We start from the raw sequence: 27,520 nt of genomic DNA, 5'->3' as shown, positions 1-27,520 counted from the left end.
CAAATATAAATGAAATACACAGAAGACATAAGGAAATTAAATGTGCTCAAATATACCTACAAACGAGGCATAATGATGCCATATGTACATACAGCTAGCCTAAATAGCATTTGATTATTATTATTTATTATTCATTTAGTTAGACTTTATCTATTTAAGCACTACATAGTTTGTAAATTGTAATCAATAATTGTAATTTATAATAAATATGCAAAGTCATTTTTCATCAGTTCTTAATCTATATGATGTTAATTTAGGAAACATATATATTATTGATTTTGTTAGAATGTATTCATTTTAGCACTTGTTTGTAAATTTATTTTTTTAAATAAGTGTTCATGTATCTATTCTTTTGCTGTATATTTTATGAGTGATATTATTTTTGTAATCAGTCTGACCTAAACCTTAATAATAATTGGGGACGGCGTGGCGCGGTTGGGAGAGTGGCCGTGCCAGCAACCTGAGGGTTCCTGGTTCAATCCCCACCTTCTACTAACCTCGTCACGTCCTTGAGCATGACACTCCACCCTTGCTCCTGATGGGTTGTGGTTAGGGCCTTGCATGGCAGCTCCCGCCATCAGTGTGTGAATGTGTGTGTGAATGGGTGAATGTGGAAATAGTGTCAAAGCGCTTTGAGTACCTTGAATGTAGAAAAGCGCTATACAAGTATAACCCATAATAACAATCTTTGTGATGATCACATGCGTTCATATCATTGGACAAGGTTTATCTTATTCAACTGTAAGTAGGTTAGATATATTTATTGAATGCCATTAACATCAAGAGTAAGATTACTCATTTGGTGTAAATATTTGAGTGTGCCCCGGGCCCCTCTGTAGTGGAGAAGTTGGGCGTATAACCACTGATGTAGACCACAAGGAAGGCATTTAAATGTAGAAGAAAAATCATAATAGGACCCGTTTTAAGTGCAAAAATTATGAATCAAGTGGTAAAGCTGTATTTTCATTTGCGCTTTTATTTCAGAAACATATATTATGATTATTTTTGTTAGAATGTATCTATTTAAGCACAACATAGTTTGTAAATTGTAATACTCATAACACATTTGAATAGTTATGCAGTCAATTTTCATCAGTTTTTAGTCTATATCAGGGGTCCCCAAACTTTTTGATTCGGGGGCCGCATTGGGTTAAAACCATTTGGCCGGGGGCCGGGCTGTGTATATATATATATATATTATATACTATATATTATATATATAGCGCACTTTCCGCACGCGCGATAATGTCACGTTATCGATGAGAAAATGCATTTTTAGACAATATGATTTGCCTGAGCGGCTAGGAGACACCGTGAGTAGCAAGCGGTACAAAGTGGATAAGAAAAGACAGAAATATTAATTTTTTTAATTTTTAATTTTAATTTTTGTATTTTTTTTTTATACTTGGGACTTCCCACGGGCCTGATTTTGGACGCCTGCGGGCCGGATCCGGCCCGCGGGCCGTAGTTTGGGGACCCCTGGTCTATATGATGTTTATTTATAAAACATATATATTATTAATTTTGTTATAATGTATTTTTTTTAGCACTTTGTAATTGTATGTATTTTTTTTCTCAGTGTTTTTGAATATCTTCTTTTGCAATGTATTTGGTACTTATTTTTATAATCAGCCTAACCTAAGGCTTAATAATAATCTTTATGATTAACACATGTTTAATATCATTTGACAAGGTTTATCCTGTTCAATGTAAGTGGGTTAGATATAAATATTGACTACCATTAACATTCCTGAGGGACCTCTCCTGAAGGAATCAAAGTACTATCTATCTACATCAAGAGTAATATTACTAATTCTGTGTTAATATTTGAGTGGGCCCCGGGCCCCTCTGTAGTCAAAAGGTTGGGCCCCAAGGTCAAAAAAGGTTAAGAAAACCTGTTTTAAACGATCCTAAAACTCATCTTCTCTCAGCTCTTTGCTCTCTTTCCACTTTGTTCTAGCTTATCTCTCGCCGCACACCACGAGCCCCGCCCCCCTTCCCACACACACACACTGGGCCACATCACCGGCAGCGCTAGCTGCATCACCAATAGGCGCACTAAAGCAGTCATTAAAACGAACGATCGAAGCAACAAAATCCCAGACAATGCTTTCTTTCTAACCCACGAATGGTTGCAGCCCTCGTTAGTTAATTGGTCCTTGTACTTTCTGCAGTTGAGTGACCTCGTCTCTAAGCCCCCTGTGTGCTGTCCAGACAGGAACTCTGACAGAGGAGGGGCTGGACGTGTGGGGAGTGACGGAGAGCGGACCTGCCGGGTTCTCGCAGGTGGTCTCGGACCCCAGACTTCTCTCGCCGGGGCACATGCTCTCGGCATTGGCCTGCTGCCACACTGTGACCCTGCTGCAGGGGCAGCCCCTTGGGGACCCCCTGGAGCTGAAAATGCTCAAGTCCACCGGCTGGGTAGGAGCCCAACACTGCCTACACGCCACCTGTAGCGTTTTGAATTGAAATGATGGACAAAAAACATGATTGGTAACTGCACTTTAATCAACTCGCTGGCTTAAATGCTAACATGAAAACAAGAGACATTAACATCGTTTCCCATTAAGAAAGGACATACCCCAATTTAAACCTAAATAAACACGTTACTGTGTGCTCCCTTAGAACAGAGTGACCCTTCTATACTCAGAGAAATATCAGGTGTTTTTACGCTGCCAGAAATAATAACTAATATAATAGATTTGATTTGAGACGCACTTTTCATTGAAACAAATCTTAAATAAGATATTATAAAGGATAAAAGCTTAGCTATTAAAACAGATTAAATAATAGAACTAAAACGCCAGTGAAGCTTAAAACGTGCAAAGTACGGTAAATTCAGGACTATGAGCTGCTACTTTTTTTCCCTACACTTCGAACCCTGCGGTCAATTTATGGATTTTTCTTCGCTGACAACAATAAAATAAATCATTTCACAAAAAATAAACAGGCAAAAACACTTGGAGGGTGTTCTTGTTTGTGCTATGGCGCCATCTTCTGGACAAATTCGCTCACTGCAGGTGCTGCAGTGTCTCCATTTATCGGTAGTACTTTTTTTCGTTTTTTTAACCGGATTGCTGTTCAGTTTTCTAGCCGTCCATAGCGTTACTACTCGTATGGATTATTCATTCATCGCTCCAAGCAACGTTTGTAAGTTTTACAATATAACTAAAACAAATCTTACTTACTCAAGCGTCCCATGTGTGATGTCCGTAGAAGTGTTTCCATGCAAATTTGTACGCGCTATAGTAATGTAATGAAGCTAGCGTCGTTAGCATTGGACAATATGCTAACACGTTTTCGAGTGTATATACAGTATGTGCGGCTTATAGTCCGGTGGGACCCATTACCTCTCTGCTTGGCACTCAGCATCAAGGGTTGGAATTGGGGGTTAAATCATCAAAATGATTCCCAGGCGCGGCACCGCTGCTGCCCACTGCTCCCCTCACCTCCCAGGGGGTGAACAAGGGGACGGGTCAAATGCACAGGACAAATTTCACCACACCTAGTGTGTATGTGACAATAATTGGTACTTTAACTTTTAACTTTAACTTTAAATATGGGGGGTAAATGTGCGCTCTATAGTTCGGGAAATACGGTTGTGGCTTTTCTAACTGTATGTCTATTTATTTTAGTGAATATAACTTAGTCAAAATACTTCAATGTGAGTATAAGTACTTTTTGAGCACATAATAGTGAATAAAAATAACCTTGATCATTTTGGTCTCGTTAACCGTGAAATGACATCTGACAGCTAGATGAGCCTGCTACCTGTTTACGCCCACAGAGGACAGCTTTGTGGCGGGGAGGGCTTTGCTACACATCTTAAAATAAAGCGTAGAACTGCACTTTTTTTTCGAATTTCGTCTATCATTTACAATCTTTTTGTAAGACAAGAACACATGTTTTTTTTAATGAATTCTAAATCGTAAATAAACGCTAGCAAAAGTCAGCTAAAAATGAGGCAATAGGATTCGCTGTATTCCGCCTGTAAAACGGTCTAAAACCTCCAAAAGCCTCCATCAATCAATCAATCAATGTTTATTTATATAGCCCTAAATCACAAAAGTCTCAAAGGGCTGCACAAGCCACAACGACATCCTCGGCACAGAGCCCACACAAGGGACGTCGATGTGAATGACTATGAGAAACCTTGGAGAGGACCGCATATGTGGGTAACCCCCCCTCTAAGTACAGTCCCTAGTGGATCCACATAACAGTGAGAGTCCAGTCCATAGTGGGGCCAGCAGGAGACCATCCCGAGCTGAGACAGGTCAGTAGCGCAGAGACGTCCCCAACCGATGCACAGGCGAGCGGTCCACCCCGGGTCCCAACTCTGGACAGCCAGCATCTCATCCATGGTCACCGGAACCCATCAACATCGTATTTTACCGACTATAGAGCGCAACGTTCTTGTCTTACAAAAAGATTGTAAACAAATTCCACATATAAAAAATCCACTATAAGCCGCTGATGTATACGTTGTGAAATGAAATATTTTGTAAATGTTACATACATTAATTGTTTGCAAACGGTGTCTGTAACACGGCAGTAAAATGGCTGATCAAACAAAACACAAGTCATCGTCGTGGACCCACTAGCTGCGCAAGCTAGCTCTCCAATTAGCTAAACAGACTCAATAATTTCACGCTGACGTTTTGGTCAATTTACTGAGAAATTTGTGAAACTGAAATAATACAAAAAGAATGCCATTAATAATACTAACACAGACACTCGTAAACCTGTTAGCATATCAGCTAATGCTAACGACGCTAGCGTGATTACATTACTCCTACAAACATCACATATGGGACGCTTTAGTAAGTAAGAATTGTTTTAGTTACATTGTAAGACTTGCAAATGTTGCTTGGAGCGATGAATGAAAAATCATGAGTAGAAACTATGGCTGATTAGAAGACAGAACAGGACCTGTACTTCCGGTTCCTCGTCCAAAAGATGGCGCTATAACAGAAAAAATAACGCACCTTTTCAGTGTCTTTGCTTGTTATTTGTATTGTGACAGTCGGCAAAGAAAAATCCATAAATTAGCCGCACCGATTTATAAGCCGCAGGGTTCATAGCATAAAAAGTAGCGGCTTATTTTTACGGTAAATGTTGTTTAGTAATCAGAGTTCCCGGTTGAATTCCCGCTTTCTCCCAGTTTTGATATGAAATGCACTTTATTGACATGTTTGGAGCTGCAGAACCACATTGTTGTGCTCCTGTTGCAGTCCCTCCAGGAGCCTGGAGAGGGCGCTGAGGCGCTGGATGCCGAGTTCGCAGGCCACAGAGTTTTAGCGGTGCTGAGACCTCCTTTAAGGCCGTTCCCTTTTCCCGAAAGTGTGAGCGTCGTCATCGGTCGTTTCAGCCGGCGGTTCCCCGTGGTCACATCTTGGTTTTCTCCCGACAGTCTGCAAGCCAGGCCCTGGCAATAGTGCGGAGGTTCACCTTCTCCTCGGCCCTGCGCAGGATGAGTGTGGTGACGGTGGCCTCCGGGGGGCGCTCAGCTCTGGCTTTCATGAAGGGCTCCCCTGAGATGGTGGCCGGCCTCTGCCGACAAGACACAGGTCAGAATGAGGATTGAAGGGAAACGTGTCCAACTCTACTCTGGGGTCATATGTGCACCTTTTTACAAACTGGATGCTTTTTTCATAGGAAATAAACTGCTTTATGTTGACAGTGCCACCAGACTTCTCAAGCAAACTACGCATCTTTTCCAGCGAAGGCCTCAGAGTTCTTGCTCTGGCCTACAAACCAGTGGACCACCGTGCTGATCTCAGCACTATTGAACGGTAGGACGTGCGTGCGTGTGTGTGTGTGTGCGTGCGTGCGTGCGTGCGTGCGTGTGTGTGTGTGTGTGTGTGTGTGTGTGTGTGTGTGTGTGTGTGTGTGTGTGTGTGTGTGTGTGTGTGTGTGTGTGCGCTTATATGTATGTATATATGTGTGTGTGCGCATAAATATACAAATAAATATTTTAATATACTGTATATATAATATATATCATTTAAATATAACAATATGTGCGTGTATATGTATTATATACACTACATTTGTGTATATGTATGTATGTATTAATGTGTGAACATATTTGAATATATCTACATGTATAAATATATATCATATATAATGTATGTATATATTATATATCATATATAACAATGTATATATATATGTGTGTGTATGTTTTATATACATTTGTGTGTGTGTGTATATATATATGTATATGTAAATAGTGTGTGTATGTGTGTATATATACATATGTGTGTGTCTATAAGATAGGAAATGCTTTTATTTATCCCACAATGTGGAAATTATATATATTATTTATATATATATAATGTATATATATATTTATTTTTTTACATAGAGTAACAGAAGTAAAACGTAATGAAAGACAAAACATAATATATATGTGTTTATATATGTATACTGTATATATATGTATATACCAGGGGTCGGCAACCTTTACCACTCAAAGAGCCATTTTGGCAAGTTTCACAAATTAAAGAAAGTAATGGGAGCCACAAAATTTTTTTTAAAATGAAAAACACCGCATACAAAGCTTAAATGCCTTGTGCTATGTTAACCAGGGGTCTCCGACACACGCACTTTAATGTAGAAATTTGATGTTAGTGCAGCCCGCGAGTTTTGAATGAATGGCGCTTGATAGCGTCATACTTGCCAACCCTCTCATTTTTCCCGGGAGACTCCAGAATATCAGAGCGTGATGACACTGCATTTGGCATCCTCTACAATCTGCCCTAACAGTGTACCTGCTCGACCACATGTAGAATGCAGTTTCAGCTTGCTCATGTAAGTGACAGCAAGGCGTACTACCTCAGCAGCCACACATCTTACACTGACGGTACCAATACCCAGAATCCCATGCAGCCCTAACTCTTCCGCTCAACCAACGCACGGAGAGGGGGGGGGGGGGGGGGGTTGATGTGTGGGGGGATTTGGTGGTAGCGGGGGTGTATAATGTAGACCGGAAGAGTTAGGGCTGCATGGGATTCTGGGTAATGGTTGTGTTGTGTTTATGTTGTGTTACGGTGGGATGTTCTCCAGAAATGTGTTTTTCATTCTTTTTTGGTGTGGGTTCACAGTGTGGCGCATATTTGTAACGTAACAATGTTAAAGTTGTTTGATACGGCTACCGTCAGTGTAAGCTGTGTGGCTGATGAGTAAGTATGCTTTGCTGTCTCCTGTGAGTAACTAATAACAACATGCAACATGTGGCGGGACTGTATAGACTGCTATAGAGGACAATTACTGCAGTGCAATTAGAGCACGCCCTTTATTTAGTAATTAGAGTGTAAATAGGATTGTTTTTTCCCTGGGAGTAATCTATGAGAGACACTGAGATCCATAAGTCTCCTGGGAAAATCGGGGGGTCGAAATGTATGTAGCTGAGCCGCATCAGAGTGGTCAAGGAGCCGCATGCGGCTCCGGAGCCGCGGGTTGCCGACCCCTGGTATATACATATATGTATGTATACATATATATGTATGTATGTATACATATATATGTATGTATGTATACACACATATATATATGTATGTATACATATATGTTTGTATGTATGTATATATACAGTGGGGCAAAAAAGTATTTAGTCAGCCACCCATTGACAATCAATGGGTGGCTGACTAAATACTTTTTTGCCCCACTGTATGTATATATATATATATATGTATGTGTATATATATATATATGTATGTATGTATGTATGTATGTATATATGTATACTGTATATATGTATATGTATGTATGTATGTATATATATATATATGTATGTATATATATATATATATATATGTATGTATGTATACATATATATATGTGTATATGTACTGTATATATGTGTATATATGTGTATGTATGTGTGTATGTGTATATGTATATATATATGCATATGTATGGATACATGCATGTGTGTGGATATATATATAGATAGATAGATAGATAGATAGATAGATAGATATCTTCTTTTTTATTTATTTTATTTATATTACTATATTATTGTGTATGCACCTTAGGGGGATCTGCTCCAATTTCATTGTTCTTTGAACCTGTTCACTGTAATAATGACAATAAAACTTTATTCTATTCTATTGTAGTCACCAGCTAAACGATAGACGCGCCAGTTGTCAGCTACTGGTTAGGATACTAGTTGCGGTCCAGCGATTAGCCCGCTAGTGGCCAGCTAGTGATTAGCGGCACAATACTGGTATTATTAGAATATTGTTAGTATTGCACAATAACTCGGTACTTTTAGGAGCAGCTCATTGAATTTTAACCACAGAGGCGAGGTGGAAAAAGAAATGGTCTTTTTGGGTCTGCTCATGATGAAAAACCTGGTGAAGCCAGAAAGCTCCCAGGTCATCAACACGCTGAGGACGGCGACGCTTCGCACCGTCATGGTCACAGGTGAGTGACGACCCCGACGCCAAATGTGCACGCCAAGTCACAGGCGCTAAATAAAAGCGATGTCGCCCTTCACGCAGGCGACAACATTCTAACTGCAGTCAACGTGGCGAAAAACTGCGGCATGGTGCGGCCCGACGAGGGGGTGGTGTTTGTCCAAGCCAGTGCCCTCACAAGTCAGGCCACGCCCACACTGAGGTTCCACCTGGAGGACGGGGAGGGTTCCGTGGTCCCAACCCAGGTCAGTCAACTAACACTTTGTCTTGAAATTTACTGAACCAGCACACACATAATCAAGTATGAATCCAAAAACATACATACGGATCTACACTAGCATTATCATTAGCCATGTCCGCATGCACATGTTTATTTGATTTTATTAGACCTACTTTTTGGTTAAATGGGGGATATTTTCAAACATTTGTTCTATATAATCCATCCATCCATTTTTTACCGCTTATTCCCTTCGGGGTCGCGGGGGGCGCTGGAGACTAGCTCAGCTACAATTAGGGATAATACTCGAATCCGGTTTTCCCGGTTGTTCGATTAGAAAAGAACCGAGTCTTCGGACTCGAATCCCTTTTTGAGAACCGGTACCCTTTATCGAGACCACTATAGTAAAGAAAAAGAGTTGGTTCTTTATTCGAATCCCTGTGAACGAAACGATCCCCGACCAGAAATGCCCCGTGGGACATCACAAGAAATGAGGCGCAGATAGCGAAAGCAGGAAAAAAATGGACCGGAAAAAGCGCTCCAAGGTGTAATAAAGTTCAAAACAAAAGGTATAATCCAATGAATAACTTTACTGAGAGATTTGAGCAGGGTACAAACACATGACGAACACTTTTACGACCAACCGGAAACATAGCAACTAGGCTAGCAACGCACCTCCTTTACGGCAGCTGTTGCAACGTTCTTAAAGCAACCGCAGCACATACATATATATACAACATATATGACGACTCCCTTTTTTAACTTTTGTTTTTCTTTCCTTGTAAACAAAACAAAATCACACTGTATATGTGTTGTCTGTCTAATTATAAATAATGCAGACGAGGCGTGTTGGCTGAGTTCTTGACGTTTACTTTCACAGCGTGCTCATAACCTCATTCTTAGCTGCCGGGTGGCGACTGCAACAACACTTTTCGGGGCTACCGCGCATGCTCGTCACTCCCGTTGCATGCTGGGTAGGTGTAGTTGTTATATTCCCTGGCTCATAACATCACATGTTTCCCCCTATAAAGAAATAATGTTAACTCAATAAAGTGCATTTCTTTTTTTTAGCTTTAACTTTTCATTTTTTAGCATTGTAACCACATTTTCAAACAACTTTTCTCTTTATAGAATTTTCTTTCAATAAAGAAATAAAGTGCAAAAATGTCAAAGCATCATAACAAACAGTTATGTCAAATAGCAGCAGAAGTGCACTTTTTGGAGAGCTGTATTATTTTCAGTTTTGTGCCCAAGGGACTGATTTTATTTCATGCTCTCATTCGTAAAAAGTTACTTCCTGCTTTGAACTTGTTGCTCCAAAGTAGCGTGTCACCTTACATCATATTTAAGTTTCATGTTAAAATGAGTACGTGAAGTGTTAATAAGTGGGTGAAAACTGTGTGGAGGACTTAAAAATTATTTAATAACAATATAATAATATTCTTAAAAATCATAAAATAGTGTCCCTACTTTGCATAAATTCACTTACACGCGGATAATCGAGGAAAACTCTATTATTATTATTATTATTATTATTATTATTATTAATAGTAGTAGTATTGTTATGTTATTTACCATATTTTCCGGACTATAGAGCACACCGGTATATAAGCCACACCCACTAAATTTTAGAAGGAAAAAATATTTTCCCTATTTTTGCCGCACTGGACTATAAGCCGCAGATATATATATATACCTTGTGAAATGAGTTATTTACACATAAATGTTTATTTACATACCTCAATTGTTTCCAAGCGGTGTCTGTAACATGGCAGTGAAATGGCTGATCAAACAAAACAGAAGTCATCGTCATGGACCCACTGGCTGCTCTCCAATCAGCTAAACAGACTCAATAACTCCACAGTGAACTGAAACAATACACAAAGATTGCTATTGTAAGTTAATAATACTAACACAGACACTTGTAAAGGTGTTAGCATGTTAGCTAATGCTAACGACGCTAGCTTGATTACATTACGATAGCACAAACAAATGTGCATATAAACACTCCTACAGACATCACACATTGGACGGTTTAGTAAGTAAGAATTGTTTTAGTTGTATTGTAAAACTTACAAACGTCGCTTGGAGTGATGAATGAAGAATCCATACGAGTAGAAACGCTGTGGACGGTTTTACTTTCGGTTTAAGGCAAAACAGGATGGCGCCATAGCACAAACAGTAAAACACCTTTTCAGTCCGAGCTTGGGAGGGTTTAATGAAAACTATTGAACACAAAACATGGCAAGAAGCGAAAATAAATCCACAAATTAGCCGTGACGTTTTATAAGCCGCAGGGTTCAAAATGTTGGAAAAAAGTAGCGGCTTATTGTTGGGAGTTTACAGTAGCTAGTTTGTCCTCCTCGAGACAAGTGTCATGTCGGGAGTTTACAGTAGCTAGTTTGTCCTCCTCGAGACAAGTGTCATTTTATTTTCCTTAAATTCACTACCAACTTGATCTATATGCCATGCCCTTCACCTCTCAGGGCGCCTACCAAGGAGACGTGGTCTACCACTTGGCTCTCGGCGGCACTTCCTTCGACATCCTCAGCGACCACTTCCCCGAACACCTGGCCAAGGTGACAACCACGGTTCACTGCACCAGAACTCTCTCCCCCGATCCTCACACAAGCGCCGCTATCACCTCATTGCAGGTTTTGATGCGAGCCACAGTCTTTGCACGCATGGCACCTGACCAGAAAACACGGCTGGTGAAAGAACTGCAGAAGCTGAAGTGAGTTTAGGTGCACAAATATATAAAAAAAAGAACACTGACGTCAACTTAAAGTTGTATTAACAATGTTTTAAGGCAAGGGTGTCCAAACTACGGCCCACGGGCCTTATGACTTCAATTAGGCCCGCAAAACGTCACGAGTTTAAAAAGGAGATTGCATTCCCTAATATTCTAATATTGATCCTCAAATCAAAATATTGATACTTTATAGTTCAGAGGTGTCCAAACTCTTTCCACCAACTGAAAAATCTTAAGTATGCAGGGGCCATGTACATTGTCAGCTTTATTATTGGTGATTGTTTATTATTAATAGTTCAAACATTTCAGCTTTTTCTCATTACAAACCCTTTTTTTTTTCCTTCTTAAATTTTTACTATTGTTTTTTCCCATATAAGAATAGAATAATAATAATAATATTAATATGATTGTGTAACTGCATAACTTAGTAGTCAAACATTTTGCCTGTATGAAAATATTAATGTTCAGTTGCACATTCAACAGTGTTTTTAATGGTTGTTGTAATTTTTCACATTAATTACTTCATAAGTTAGTACTGTTCAATTTTTATAATTAACTAACTAAACTTTGTTTATATTTTAAGTGTTTTATTTTTATTTTGAGAGCTTTCAATAGTTTAGATCAGTCTTTAAATGTTTTTATTAAATTTTTTTTTGCAAAAAACATATGTTTAGTAAAGACAAAGACAAAACATGAAGTAAAGGGGGCTAAGTTTATAAAAAAAAATATTACATTCAGATTATTTTCTCTTTTTTCTTATATTTTTACTGTTGTTTTTTTAAGATAGATATGCTATTTGAAAACACACAACTTTTTCAATTTCAGCAGGCACATTAGGTATATTTGCACAAAGTATCGGATCAGTATTGCCAAAACGAGCTTGAATATTACAGAGATATCTATAAAACAATCTTGCCTTTTTAATATAAAGTAGCGTGTGGTTCAAACGTATATCTGTCAGTAGACTCGCCATGGAAGCGCTAAAAACTACAGCAGTGGTTGTCAAACTTTTTTCACCAAGTACCACCTCAGAAAACATTTGGCTCTCCAAGTACCACCATAATGACCAAATATTAAAATATTGTAGCGTTATTCATAGAAATAATCTGTACATATGTTTTTACGTACCTTAATTGTTTCCAAACAGTGTCTGTAACACGGCAGTAAAACGGCTGATTAAACAAAACAGAAGTCCTCGTCATGGACCCACTAGCTGCGCAAGCTAGCTCTCCAATCAGCTAAACAGACTCAATAACTCCTCAGTGACGTTTTGGTGAATTTACGGAACTGAAACAATACAGAAGTAATGCCATTGTAAGTTACTAACACAGACACTCATAAACATGTTAGCATATTAGCTACTGCTAACACATTACAAAACAACTTTCTGACGGCCCATCATCCCAAAAGGCTTACGGTTTCAAATTTACAAAACTGAGACAATACAAAAAGAATGCTATTGTAAGCTAATAATACTAACACAGACACTCGTAAACATGTTAGCATATTAGCTAGTGCTAACGACGCTAGCTTGATTACATTAGATAGCACGTACAAATATGCATGAAAACCAGCAGTGGGCGAACTCGTCCTGAAAGATGGCGCCATAGCACAAACAATGACACACCTTTTCAGTGTATTTGCTTTTTTTTTAAAACTATTTGTACTCTGGCGGTCATCGAAGAAAAATCTATGAATTAGCCGCACTGTTTTATAAGCCACATGGTTCAAAGTGTAGGAAAAAAGCAGCGGTTGTCCGTAATTTGCGGTATTTATTGCTCATTTTTTGGGGTTTTCCGGTGCTTTACTTTTGTAGTTGTATGTAGAAATGGTGCCGCTGGTCGCATCAGCCTTGTGCTTTTGTGATGTTTTAAATTTTCTGTGATGTCTTCACCTTAGTTTTTTGTGGACTTTTTGTATCGGCACTGCCACCACATCCCCATTTCTCTGTGTCTGCCACAGCTACCGGGTGGGCATGTGCGGCGACGGCGCCAACGACTGCGGCGCCCTGAGAGCGGCCGACATCGGGGTGTCTCTGTCTGAAGCTGAGGCCTCCATCGCGTCGCCGTTCACCTCCAAGACGGGGAACGTCGGCTGCGTGCCGCTGCTCATCAGGCAAGAGTGTGATGTATAGTGGGAGGAGGGACCGTAAGACAACTTGTCCTGGCCCCTGCAGGGAAGGCCGATGCTCGCTGGTCACCTCCTTCAGCCTCTTCCGATACATGGCCGCCTACAGCATCATCCAGTTCACCTCAGTGCTGGTCCTCTACACCGTGGGCACCAACATGGCCGACCTGCAGTTCCTGTTCACCGACCTGGTCCTGGTGACCCTGCTGGCCGTGGTGATGGGTAGAGGAGGCCCCAGCGAGGAGCTCCACCCCCGCAGGCCGCCTGCCAACCTGCTGACCCTCCCTGTCTTCGGCAGCCTACTGGTCCACTTCTCCCTAGTGATCCTGGGCCAGCTGGCGGCGCTCTTCCTCACCGTCTCTCAGGACTGGTCAGTGCAAAGTCTGTGAAGGACCAGGGCGTCCCGACTCAGGGAGGAGAAATCTGAACAAAAATCCATAAAAATGGTCAAAAATAAGTCAAATATATACTATATCTCAAATATAATAAGAATAAAATAATACAAACTTTTAATCGAGGGATAGCTCTGAAGTTAAACTAGAGACTTAAGCGTTGAAAGTAGAAAAAGAAAACAAAAGACTTATTTTGTATATTTCTAACACTTTTATGAGTGCATCCCAAATAAATTTTGTGGGATTTTGTTTTCTTGAACTGTCATTGTTAAAAACAATAATAATTAATTAAAATCAATGTTGTTATGAAATATTTACATATTTACTTCACATCAAATACTATAAAAAAACAAAACAAAGTGAAATAAAAGAGCAAACAGGTGAAATTTAACAAGAAAAAGTTGCAGTGTGACTAATTACACAAAGCTGCCATGCTTGCTGGTTTTTTTTACTTTAAAACTGACATTGCTCAAAAAATAATCATGAATCAAAATCAATGTTGTTATGAATTATTGACATACACTATATTGTCAAAAGTATTAGGCCACCCATCCAAATGATGAGAATCAGTTGCCCTAATCACTTGGCCCGGCCACAGGTGTATAAAATCAAGCACTTAGGCATGGAGACTGTTTCTACAAACATTTGTGAAAGAATGCGCCGCTCTCAGTGATTTCCAGCGTGGAACTGTCATAGGATGCCACCTGTGCAATAAATCCAGTCATGAAATTTCCTCACATCTAAATATTCCAAAGTCAACTGTCGGCTTTATTAGAAGAAAATGTAAGAGTTTGGGAACAACAGCAACTCAGCCACGAAGTGGTAGGCCATGTAAACTGACAGACGGGTCAGCGGATGCTGAAGCGCATAGTGCAAAGACTTTCTGCACAGTCAGTTGCTACAGAGCTCCAAACTTCATGTGACCTTCCAATTAGCCCACGTACAGTACGCAGAGAGCTTCATGGAATGGGTTTCCATGGCCGAGCAGCTGCATCTAATTCTAAGCCATACATCACCAAGTCCAAGGCAAAGCGGGGGATGCAGTGGTGTAAAGCACGTTGCCACTGGACTCTAGAGCAGTGGAGACGCCTTCTCTGGAGTGATGAATCACGCTTTTCCATCTGGCAATCTGATGGACGAGTCTGGGTTTGGAGGTTGCCAGGAGAACGTTACATTTCGTGTGAAATTTGGTGGAGGAGGAATTATGGTGTGGGGTTGTTTTTCAGGAGTTGGGCTTGGCCCCTTAGTTACAGTGAAAGGAACTTTGAATGCTCCAGAATACCAAAACATTTTGGACAAGTCCATGCTCCCAACTTTGTGGGAACAGTTTGGAGCGGGCCCCTTCCTCTTCCAACATGACTGTGCACCAGTGCACAAAGCAAGGTCCATAAAGACATGGATGACAGAGTCTTATGTGGATGAGCTTGACTGGCCTGCACAGAGTCCTGGCCTGAACCCGATAGAACCCCTTTGGGATGAATTAGAACGGAGACTGAGAGCCAGGCCTTCTCCACCAACATCAGTGTGTGACCTCACCAATGCGCTTTTGGAAGAATGGTGGAAAATTCCTATTAACACACTCTGCAACCTTGTGGACAGCCTTCCCAGAAGAGTTGAAGCTGTAATAGCTGCAAAAGGTGGACCCACATCATATTGAACCCTATGGGTTAGGAATGGGATGGCACTTCAAGTTCATATGTGAGTCAAGGCAGGTGGCCAAATACTTTTGGCAATATAGTGTATTTAAGGCTCCAATTACAATAATAATGAATTAAAATCAATGTTATGAATTATTGACATATTTACTTCACATAAAATATTACACTTTAAAATATTTTTTTAGGGAAATTTTGCATATTTTTTGTTTGCCATATAAGAAAAAGTTTTCTTTAACAAAAAGGGCATGAATCAAACAAGAAAAAATTATATTATATATTATAATCGAGGGATAGATCTGAAGTTAAACTAGAGACTTAAGCATTGAAAGTAAAAAAAGAAAAGAAAAAGTCTTATTTTTTATATTTCTATAAAAAAAAAGAAAATAAAAAGTTGTATTTTTTATATTTCTAACACTTTCATGAGTGCATCTCAAAAAAATGTTGTCTGATTGTTTTTCTTAAACTGTCAGTTAAAACAATAATAATGAATTAAAATCAATGTTATGAATTATTGACATATTTACTTCACATAAAATATTACACTTTGAAATATTTTTTGAGGGAAATTTTGCATATTTTTTGTTTGCCGTATAAGAAAAAAGTTTTCTTTGACAAAAAGGGCATGAATCAAACAAGAAAAAATAATAAAAATGTTTAATCGAGGGATAGATCTGAAGTTAAACTAGAGACTTAAGCGTTGAAAGTAAAAAAAAATTTTTAAAGTCTCATTTTCACTTTTATGAGCGCATCCCAAATAATTTCTTGAACTGTCATGCTTTAAAAAAATAATAATGAATCCATGTTGTTTTGAATTATTGACATTTTTAGTTCTCATTAATTATTTCACTTAAAAATATTTTTTGGGGAAAATTTTGCATATTTAGTGTTTGCCGTATTATAAAAAAGGTGGCTCTGACAAAAAGGTCATAAATCAAATGAAAAAAACAATAAAAAAATAATTTAAAAAAATGTTTTTTATTCAACGCTCCTATCTCTAGATCAACTTCAGATCCATCTGTTGATTTAAAGTTGAACTTTTTTTGATGTTTTATGCCCTTTTTGTCAAAACCCTGTTTTTTATGGCAAAAACACAAAATATGCAATATTTTCCCCCAAATTATTTTTAATGTGGAATATTTAATGTGGACTAACTGGAGCCTTAAGTAAATAAATAATTTGTTACAACATTTATTTAATGCATTATTATTTTTTGAGCAATGGCAGTTTGTTTTTTCTTCTAAAATTTTTGAGGACCCAAGCGTGTGACCAGGGTCACAAACCTGACCTAAAAAAATCGATAGCTGCAGCAAAAATTTAATAAATTCACTTTTGTCCTCAAAATTCTACACACATTACCCCATAATGACATTGTCAAAATGTTTCTTTTTTTTCCAATTCAGCAAAAATGTTTACAAAATTTAAAAAAAATAAAAAATGACACGTATATAAATATTCACAGCCTTTGCTCAATACTTTGTAGATGGACTTATTAAAAAAAACAAACAACTTTCACATTGTCATGATGGGGTATTGTGTGTACAATTTTGAGGAGAAAAATGAATATTGCATTTTGGAATGAGGCTGTAACATAACATGTGGAGAAAGTAAACACTTTGTGGATTCTATCAGGTGCTGTGAATGAATCACATGTAAATGTGGTGGGAGGAAAGCCATTAGAGTAAATTCTTGCAACAAACAACATTGATTACAACAATCTCAGTCATCAAAATGTCAATGAAATGTTCAGAATTGGAATTTATCCTTTTTGGTCTTGGACAGATTAAAACTCCTAATCCATCAAAGATGGACATGATGCTAATTTAACAACTCATTAATAGGATTGATATGTTTATGTCAAGTAAATGTGTATTATCACAATAATAATAATAATAATAGTGTGATGTTTCCCCTCAGGTTTATTTTTATGTCAAGTAATGTGCATTATCATAAAGATAATAATAATAGTGTGATGTTTCCCCTCAGGTTTATTTTTATGTCAAGTAAATGTCCATCCATCCATCCATCTTCTTCCGCTTATCAGAGGTCGGGTCGCGGTTTATTTTTATGTCAAGTAAATGTGCATTATCATAATAATAATAATAGTGTGATGTTTCCCCTCAGGTTTATTTTTATGTCAAGTAAATGTCCATCCATCCATCCATCTTCTTCCGCTTATCAGAGGTCGGGTCGCGGTTTATTTTTATGTCAAGTAAATGTGCATTATCATAATAATAATAATAATAATAGTGTGATGTTTCCCCTCAGGTTTATTTTTATGTCAAGTAAATGTGCATTATCATAATAATAATAATAATAGTGTGATGTTTCCCCTCAGGTTTATTTTTATGTCAAGTAAATGTGCATTATCATAATAATAATAATAATAGTGTGATGTTTCCTCTCAAGTTTATTTTTATGTCAAGTAAATCTGAATAGTTGAGTTGAGTTTGAGTTTATTTCGAACATGCAAGCATACAACATGATACATCACAATTTCCAGTTTCTTTTTTCAACGTGTTCGAAAAGGAGTAGGAAGAAGCAGAGTTTATTTAATCCTACCCCTTTTCTTTTACATAACAGTTGCTAAAACTTTTGTTCACTTCCTGTTCTCAATTTATTCACAATATACTCCATAAGTAATCACAATAAAAATAAATAATAATTGGTGAAGTAAGTTATATTTCATATGATGAGATGAGTAAGATTATTTTGAGAATGAATGAATGTACTTTGTACTTTGTATACACTTTAAGTTTGAAGATTTTCTTAAAGTGGATCATATTAGTACATTGTTTGATTGCTTTGCTTAATCCATTGTATAATTTAACTCCACATACATTATTAGAGGAATAATCATAAAAATAATAATAATAGTGTGATGTTTCCCCTCAGGTTTATTTTTATGTCAAGTAAATGTGCATTATCATAATAATAATAATAATAGTGTGATGTTTCCCTTCAGGTTTATTTGTATGTCAAGTGAATGTGCATTATTAGAGGAATAATCATAAAAATAATAATAGTGTGATGTTTCCCCTCAGGTATATTCCAGTCAATTCTACAGTGTTTGGCTCAGCAAACCTTCCCAACATGGCCGACACCTCAGTCTTCTCAGTGTCAGGCTTCCAGTACATATTCATGGCCGTGGTGCTCACCAAGGGCTTCCCTCACAAGAAACCTCTCTATCACAACGGTAATATTTCATACACTTTAATCATAACTAATCATATTTTATACACTTATCATAACTGTTAACATATTTTCACACACTTATCATATTTCATGCAGTTTTAGCATAACACTAATCATCATCACATTTAACACAGATTCTTCTTCATGCTAATCATATTTCATACAACTTTACCACTACTGTAATAATATTTAATGCATATTTACCAATTTACCATAACTTCAATAATCATATTTCATACATCTTTACCATAACAGTAATATTTCATACAGTTTTACTACAACGCTAATCATAATCATGTTTCATGCAGTTTTACCACAAGGCTAATAATATTTCATATGTCTTCACCATTACTGTAATAATAATATCTAATACATATTTACCATAACTTTAATAATCATATTTCATACATCTTTACCATGATGATAATATTTCATATAGCTTTACAATAACACTAATTATAATCATATTTCATGCAATTTTACCATAAGGCCAATAATATTTCATGTCTTCACCATTACTGTAGTAATAATATATAATACATACAGTCGTGGTCAAAAGTTTACATACACTTGTAAAGAACATAATGTCATGGCTGTCTTGAGTTTCCAATCATTTCTTTAAGTTTTATTTTTTTGTGATAGAGTGATTGGAGCACATACTTGTTGGTCACAAAATACATTCATGAAGTTTGGTTCTTTTATGAATTTATTATGGGTCTACTGAAAATGTGAGCAAATCTGCTGGGTCAAAAGTATACATACAGAAATGTTAATATTTGGTTACATGACCACAGAACTTTCTTCCAGAAGGTCTTATCTTTGTCCATGTGGTGTCAGATGAAACAAAAAATTAGCTGTTTGGCCACAATACCCAGCTATATGTTTGGAAGAGAAAAGGTGAGTCCTTTAATCCCAGGAACACCAGACCTACCGTCAAGCATGGTGGTGGTAGTATTATGCTCTGTGCCTGTTTTGCTTCCAATGGGACTGGTGCATTACAGAGAGTAAATGGGACAATGAAAAAGGAGGATTACCTCCAAATTCTTCAGGACAACCTAAAATCATCAGCCCTGAGGTTGGGTCTTGGGCGCAGTTGGGTGTTTCAACAGGACAATGACCCCAAGCACACATCAAAAGTGGTACAGGAATGGCTAAATCAGGCTAGAATTAATGTTTTAGAATGGCCTTCCCAAAGTCCTGACTTAAACGTGTGGACAATGCTGAAGAAACAAGTCCATGTCAGAAAACCAACACATTTAGCTGAACTGCACCAATTTTGTCAAGAAGAGTGGTCAAAAATTCAAGCAGAAGCTTGCCAGAAGCTTGTGGATGGCTACCAAAAGCACCTTATTGCAGTGAAACTTGCCAAGGGACATGTAAGCAAATATTAACATTGCTGTATGTACACTTTTGACACAGCAGATTTGCTCACATTTTCAGTAGACCCATAATAAATTCATAAAAGAACCAAACTTCATGAATGTTTTTGTGACCAACAAGTATGTGCTCCAATCACTCTATCACAAAAAAATAAGAATTGTAGAAATTTTTGGAAACTCAAGACAGCCATGACATTATGTTCTTTACAAGTGTATGTAAACTTTTGACCACGACTGTATTTACCGTAATACTGTTATTATTTCATACATCTTTACGTTAATGCTAATAATAATATTTCATACATCTTTACCATGACATTAATAATATTATTTATTACAAATGATCTATGACACTAATATTTTTTATCATACATTTACCATAATGGTCAAAATATTTCATACATCTTAACTACAAGCTACTTAACCAACAGGAACCTAACCTACAGCGCTAATTATATCTTGTGGTGTACCCCAGGGATCAACACTGGGACCACCATTGTTTACTTTTTTATTGTTATATTATATTTTTACCATAACGCTAATAATATACCTCTTTACCATAACGCTAATACTAATATTTCATACTTCTTTACCGTAACAGTAAATAATATTTCATACATAAATAGGATTTTCCTCGTGATATCACGTAACTGTAATAATATTTCATACATCTTTACCATAACGCTAATAATATTTCATAACTCTTTACCTTAACGGAAATAATAACGTTTCATACATCTTTACCATAACGCTAATAATATTTCATGTTGGATATAGAGAACATACAAACATTTTATTTATTGAGTCAAAAATATTAAAGTTTGATGATTTGGTAAAATTGCAAACAGCTGAAATGATGTACAAAGCAAACTATAACCTGCTACCAAAGAATGTACAACAATTATTCTCTACTAAAGAGGAGAAATATAACCTTAGAGGAAATTTTAATTTAAAACATTTGTATGCTCGTACAACACTTAGAACCTTTAGCATATCAGTATGTGGAATTAAATTATGGAATGGATTAAGTAACGAAGTTAAACATTGTACTGATATGATCCAGTTTAAGAGGTTGTTCAAATTAATAGTGCTTACAAAGAAGAAGAATTATGAAAAATACTTTCAACCTTATTGAAAATAAGATATTCTTCATCTCAGTATGTTAATAATGACTGACTTAATTATATATTACAAAACTGTTGTATTACTCATTCACTGATGTCATTTTACTATAAAAAAAAGTCAGTAAATGAATGTATATATTTAAACGCTCTGAAGTGGGAAAGTGCTAGCATTAAATAAGCTTTGCTTCTTCCTACTCCTTTTCGGACATGATGTAAAGTGAAATAATATGAAATTGTGTGATGTATTATGCTGTAAGTGTGTTCATGTTCGAAATAAACTAAAGAAAGAAAGAAAGAATTTGTAAAGTTTCTTGCAGAATGACTGGACATTCCTCTATTAAGGCAAGGACTGCCCCCTGGTGGATTATAGGTGTAATGCATGCATCTGGTCTGATATGTGCAGAAAACCGAATGTTTGTGTTCATGTGCGCAGTGATCTTCTTGTGTCTGCTGCTGCTCCTGTTTGCCGCCATGGCCTACTTGGTGTTGGCTCCTTCACGGACGTTGATGGCGGCACTGCGACTTGACCACCTTTCAGATGTCAACTTCAAGATGCTGATCGTGGCCTTGGCCGCGCTCAACTTCCTGCTTTGTTTCGTGGCGGAGGTGAGAGACTCGCGCCGCTTTTGTTAATGTTCCAACATGCTGTTATACAAACCAGGGGTGTCCAAACCGCGGCCCGTCAGCGTTTTCAGTTGAGTTGAAGGAGGAATCTGGCCCGCCGGGGTTTTCAAGTTGATGATAAATATCTAACGATGCTATCACTCGGGCAGCGTGAAAAAATTAGGTCAAGGACGATTAATGTTGCTTCGAAATGTCCAACAGCACAGCATTTACTTATATGACCCGGTCCAAGTCTGTCATGGCTCAAAAAAGAAATGCAAGCAACTCAGTCAACACACATGCTCACTCAACTTTGTGGATGTTAAACAAAATGTCCAAACACAACACATAATTCAAAATTACACCCAGTGCAATGCATGATAGGAAACATTTTAAATACTCCACACTTATCCATGTTTGGAACATTTTATCTGCCTGATATTTCTGATTACAAATCTTTAAAGAGGTTGTCACTGAAGTAAACAAGGTAGGAGTCCAACTTTCACATACTCTTAATATACAATTATATTAATTATTAACTATATATCCTTTATATTAATATATGAACACACACGTATAGGATATATATATATATTTTTTTAAAATATATATTTTATATATATATATGTGTGTATATATATATGTACGGTTAGGTCCATAAATATTTGGACATTGACACAATTTTCAGTATTCCAGCTCTGTACAACACCACAATGGATTTGAAATGAAACAATCAAGATGTGCTTTAATTGCAGACTTTGAGCTTTAATTTGAGGGTATTTACATCCAAGTCAGGTGAACGGTGTAGGAATTACAACACATTTAATATGTGCCTTCCACTTTTCAAGGGACCAAAAGTAATTGGACAATTGGCTACTCAGCTGTTCCATGGCCAGGTGTGTGTTATTCCCTTGTTTTTTTCATTTATTTCATTTACAAAGAGCAGATAAAAGGCCTAGATGTCATTTCAAGTGTGGTATATTCATTTGGAATCTGGGGAGGTCATCTCTCAATATGAAGTCCAAAGAGCTGTCACTATCAGTGAAGCAAGCCATCATTAGGCTGAAAAATCAAAACAAAGCCATCAGAGAGACAGCAAAAACATGAGGTGTGGCCAAATCAACTGTTTGGTACATTCTTAAAAAGAGAGAACGCACTGCTAAGCTCAGCAATACCAAAAGACCTGGAAGACCACGGAAAACAAGTGGTGGATGACGGACAAATACCTTCCCTTGTCAAGAAAAAGCCCTTCACAACAGTTGGCCAGAGGAAGAAAACTCTCCAGGGGGTACAGTTGGTGTATCTGTGTCCAAATCAACATTTAGGAGAAGACTTCACCAGAGGAAATACAAAAGTTTAATCACAAGGTGTAAACCATTGGTGAGCCTCAAAAACAGGAAGGCCAGATTAGAGTTTGCCAAGAAACATGTAAAAGAGCTTGTGCAGTTCTGGAACAACATCTTATGGACAGATGAGACAAAGATCAACTTGTAGCAGAATGATGGAAAGAGAAGAGTATGGAGAAGGCAAGGAACTGCTCAAGAGCCAAAGCATAGCACCTCATCAGTGAAGCATGTTAGTGGTAGTGGCATGCATGGCTGCCAGTGGAACTGGATCTCTTATGTTTATTGATGATGTGACAGCTGACAAAAACAGCAGAATGAATTGTGAAGTGTTTGGGGCAATATTATCTGCTCATATTCAGCCAAATGCTTCAAAACTCATTGGACGGCGCTTCACAATGCAGATAGACAATGACCCCAAGCATACTGCGAAAGCAACCAAAGAGTTTTTTAAGGCAAAGAAGTGGAATGTTGTGCAATGGCCAAGTCAATCACCTGACCTGAATCCCATTGAGCATACATTTCACTTGCTGAAGACAAAACTGAAGGGAAAATGCCCAAAGAACAAGCAGGAAGTGAAGACAAAGACCCGGCAGAGCATCACCAGGGACCAAACCCAGCGTCTGGTGATGTCTATGGGTTCCACACTTCAGGCTGTCATTGACTGCAAAGGATTTACAACAAAGTATTAAAAAGTGACAATTTGATTTATGATTATATTAGTTTGTCCAATTAATTTTGGGCCCTTGAAAAATGGAAGGCACATATACAATGTGTTGTAGTTCCCACACCGTTCACCTGATTTGGATGTAAATACCCTCGAATTAAAGCTCAAAGTCTGCACTTAAAGCACATCTTGTTTGTTTAATTTCAAATCCATTGTGGTGTTGTACAGAGCTGGAATACTGACGATTGTGTCAATGTCCAAATATTTATGGACCTAACTGTATGTATATATACTGTGTATACATGTATTATGTATGTATATACATATGTGTATATATATAATTATATATGTGTATATATATATATATATATATATATATATATATATATATATATATATATATATATATATATATATATATATAATTATATATATATAATTATATATATATAATTATATATATGTATATGTATCCCCTGACGAGCAGGGAAACCTGCGAAACAGGCTTGTAGGGATGATATAGCCTCTGTTTTTCCTGACCTCCTGTATATTCCTGACCTCCTGTATATTCCGCTGTACTTCGGTATTGAGCACTGTATATAGGATAAATCACAGAAACCTTGACTATATATGTATATATATAATGTATGTATATATATGTGTGTATATATACACGTATACATATATGTATATACATATATGTATGTATATATATGTGTACATATATATACATATGTGTGTATATATATATATATATATATATACATACATATATGTATGCATATATATATATGTGTATATATATGTATACATATATATACATATGTGTGTATATATATATATACATGCATATATGTATGCGTGTATATACATATGTATATACATATATGTATATATATATGTATATACATATACATATGTATATACATATATGTATATATATGTATATACATATATGTATATATATATGTATATGCATATATGTATATATATATATACATGTATACATATACACATATATGTGTATATATATATATATATGTATATACATATATGTATATATATATATATACATGTATACATATACATGTGTATATATATATACATGTATATATACATATATGTATTTATACATATATGTATATATATACGTATATGTATATATACATATATATACATATATGTATTTATACATATATGTATATATATACGTATATGTATATATACATATATGTATATGATACATATGTGTATATATACATATACGTATATATATAATCTATGTATATATTTACATATACATATATATACATGTATATATATATACACATATATATATGCATATGTGTATATATATACATATATGTGTATATATATACATATATGTGTATATATATATACATATACGTGTGTGTGTATATATATACATATATGTATATATATACATATATGTGTATATATATATACATATACGTGTGTGTGTGTATATATATATATATATATATATATATATACATACGTGTGTGTATATATATATATATACATACGTGTGTGTATATATATATATATATGTATATATATATATATATATATGCATGCATGTATATATATATATATACATGCATGCATGTATATATGTATATATATATATATATAATATATATATATATATAATATATATATGTATATATATATATATATATATATATATATATATATATATATGCATGCATGCATGTATAAACTGCATTTGTAAAAATGGTGGTACTAATAAACACAGTAGTCTTTGGGGTTGTATTTAGTTCTGAAAGGTGAACATTCACAAAGGTGTGCTTGTCGCTCAGATGTTGATCGACGTTGGCGTCCTCAACTGCCTTCGCTGGATGTGTCCCAGACGCTCCTCCAAGAAAAAGTACAAACGTCTCCACTCGCTCCTGAGCAGCACTCATACGCCAACATGGCCGCCGCTCAACCAAACACTGCAGCCCTCAGAGCACACGGTCGCCAGCCTCAGGTGACGTCTCCCTTGCGCCACACCTTGCAATATGTTGTTCACTTTATGGCCGCTAGGTGTCGCCACTGTGCATTTTTGGATTCATCAATGTTTGCTCCACATGCAAAACATGACTTTGTACACAAAATGTATGTACCTGAAATTTGAACTAATAAAATCTAAACACAAAATATACATTTTAAATTTTACTTCACACATCACAAATATATGCTTCAAGAGGCAAACATATGCATCAACACAATTTCACTAATGAAAAAAGAAACACAATTGCTTAAAACATATTAAATATATTAAATACATTTGAAAAAATAGTATGTGTGTATATGTAACATATATACATATAGATATGAAAGTGTGTGTGTATATATATATATATTGTGTATGTGTTCACATATATATATAGATATACAGTATAATCATACATATACTGTATGTATATAAACATATGTTTATGCATATACTGTATGTATGTACATATATGTAGGTATATCTATAGGTTTAGATGTGTATATATACATAAACAATTCTACATTTACACTGAAATGTCGAATGGCGTCTTGTCCAGGGTGTTCCCCGCCTTTGCCTTCCGCCCGAATGTCGCTGGGATAGGCTCCAGCACCCCCGCACGGGACAATCGGTAGAAAATGGATGGATGGATGTCAGTGAAAATAGTGTGTAAACACCTCATTTGCATGTATGCACATACACACCCATTTAAAAGCAACTTGTGAGAACTTTTAATTACATGAATTTAGTAACTGTTTTTTTGTACCTGAGGTCAAAGCTACAGTCTTCCCTCGTTCACCACGGTAAACAGATTTCCACAAAGTAGGATCATTATCAATGTGTAATATTTACACAGAGCATAGAAAACTATACAGATGTGTTATAGATGAGGCAGGAGTTGAAGATCAAGTGCATCAAAAAGTTGCTCAGTCGCTGTGTTAGCATTGCTCACCTTGCGCCACAACGTCATAAAGAAATAGGACAGATGCTGCTCTGTAATACGGCCAAGACGCGAAGAAGACTGAATTCACACTTGTGGAACATGCTTTCAGCGTTTTTTTTTTTCCAACCGCTGTGCCGTGGGAAAATATGCAATTTTACCTAATTGACCTAAAAAAAATGTTTTTGCAAACCCATAATTAGAATCCGCAATCCAGCACCCCCCACGACCCCAAAACGGACAAGCGGTAGAAAATGGATGGCTGGAAGAAATGTGCCGTTGTTGAATGAATGCTCTGTGGTGATCTGCAGTGACCATGTAATATTCCTCCTTGTCAGTAGGTGGCAGCAGGTAGCTAATTGCTACTTTGAGAATTAGTGGTTATGGTTTCAATTCATATGGAACAATGGTTTAGGCTTTGAGTTTATTTCCAACATGAATACAATTAAAACATGATACATCAGAATGTCCAGTTTCTTTTTTCAACATGTTCGAAAAGGAGTAGGATGAAGCAAAGGTTATTTAATCCTACCCCTTTTCCTTTACATAGCAGTTGCTAACACTTTTGTTCACTTTCTGTTCTCATTTATTCACAATATACTCCATAAATAATACCATTGCATCATATGTTGTCATATTTGGTCACACACACAAAATACAGGTACAGACAGACAATACACACA

At 36.7% G+C, this 27,520-nt stretch overlaps 1 protein-coding gene across 4 annotated transcripts in view; it reads left to right on the top strand.

Annotated features, from left to right (window-relative positions):
• Positions 1-26,115, top strand: part of LOC133656241 (polyamine-transporting ATPase 13A2-like) — a 56,398-nt gene extending 30,283 nt beyond the window's left edge. For 3 of the 4 annotated variants that reach the window (XM_062057204.1, XM_062057187.1, XM_062057195.1), the window contains exons 16-28: positions 2,215-2,421; positions 5,232-5,342; positions 5,411-5,567; positions 5,681-5,792; positions 8,306-8,430; positions 8,508-8,668; positions 11,127-11,219; positions 11,295-11,374; positions 13,355-13,507; positions 13,569-13,889; positions 18,611-18,762; positions 21,698-21,870; positions 25,722-26,115. In XM_062057204.1, coding sequence (XP_061913188.1) covers positions 2,215-2,421; positions 5,232-5,342; positions 5,411-5,567; positions 5,681-5,792; positions 8,306-8,430; positions 8,508-8,668; positions 11,127-11,219; positions 11,295-11,374; positions 13,355-13,507; positions 13,569-13,889; positions 18,611-18,762; positions 21,698-21,870; positions 25,722-25,895 — 2,019 coding nt within the window. In that variant the 3' untranslated portion in view covers positions 25,896-26,115. The remainder of the gene's footprint in view (positions 1-2,214; positions 2,422-5,231; positions 5,343-5,410; positions 5,568-5,680; positions 5,793-8,305; positions 8,431-8,507; positions 8,669-11,126; positions 11,220-11,294; positions 11,375-13,354; positions 13,508-13,568; positions 13,890-18,610; positions 18,763-21,697; positions 21,871-25,721) is intronic. The other variant, XM_062057214.1, reaches the window with a different exon arrangement.
• Positions 26,116-27,520: the final 1,405 nt, after the last annotated feature.

This window comes from Entelurus aequoreus, linkage group LG01 (assembly GCF_033978785.1).
Source record: "Entelurus aequoreus isolate RoL-2023_Sb linkage group LG01, RoL_Eaeq_v1.1, whole genome shotgun sequence".
NCBI lineage: Eukaryota > Metazoa > Chordata > Actinopteri > Syngnathiformes > Syngnathidae > Entelurus > Entelurus aequoreus.
The sequence above is the reverse complement of the archived record's forward strand: the minus strand, read 5'-3'. Positions and strand labels throughout refer to the sequence as shown.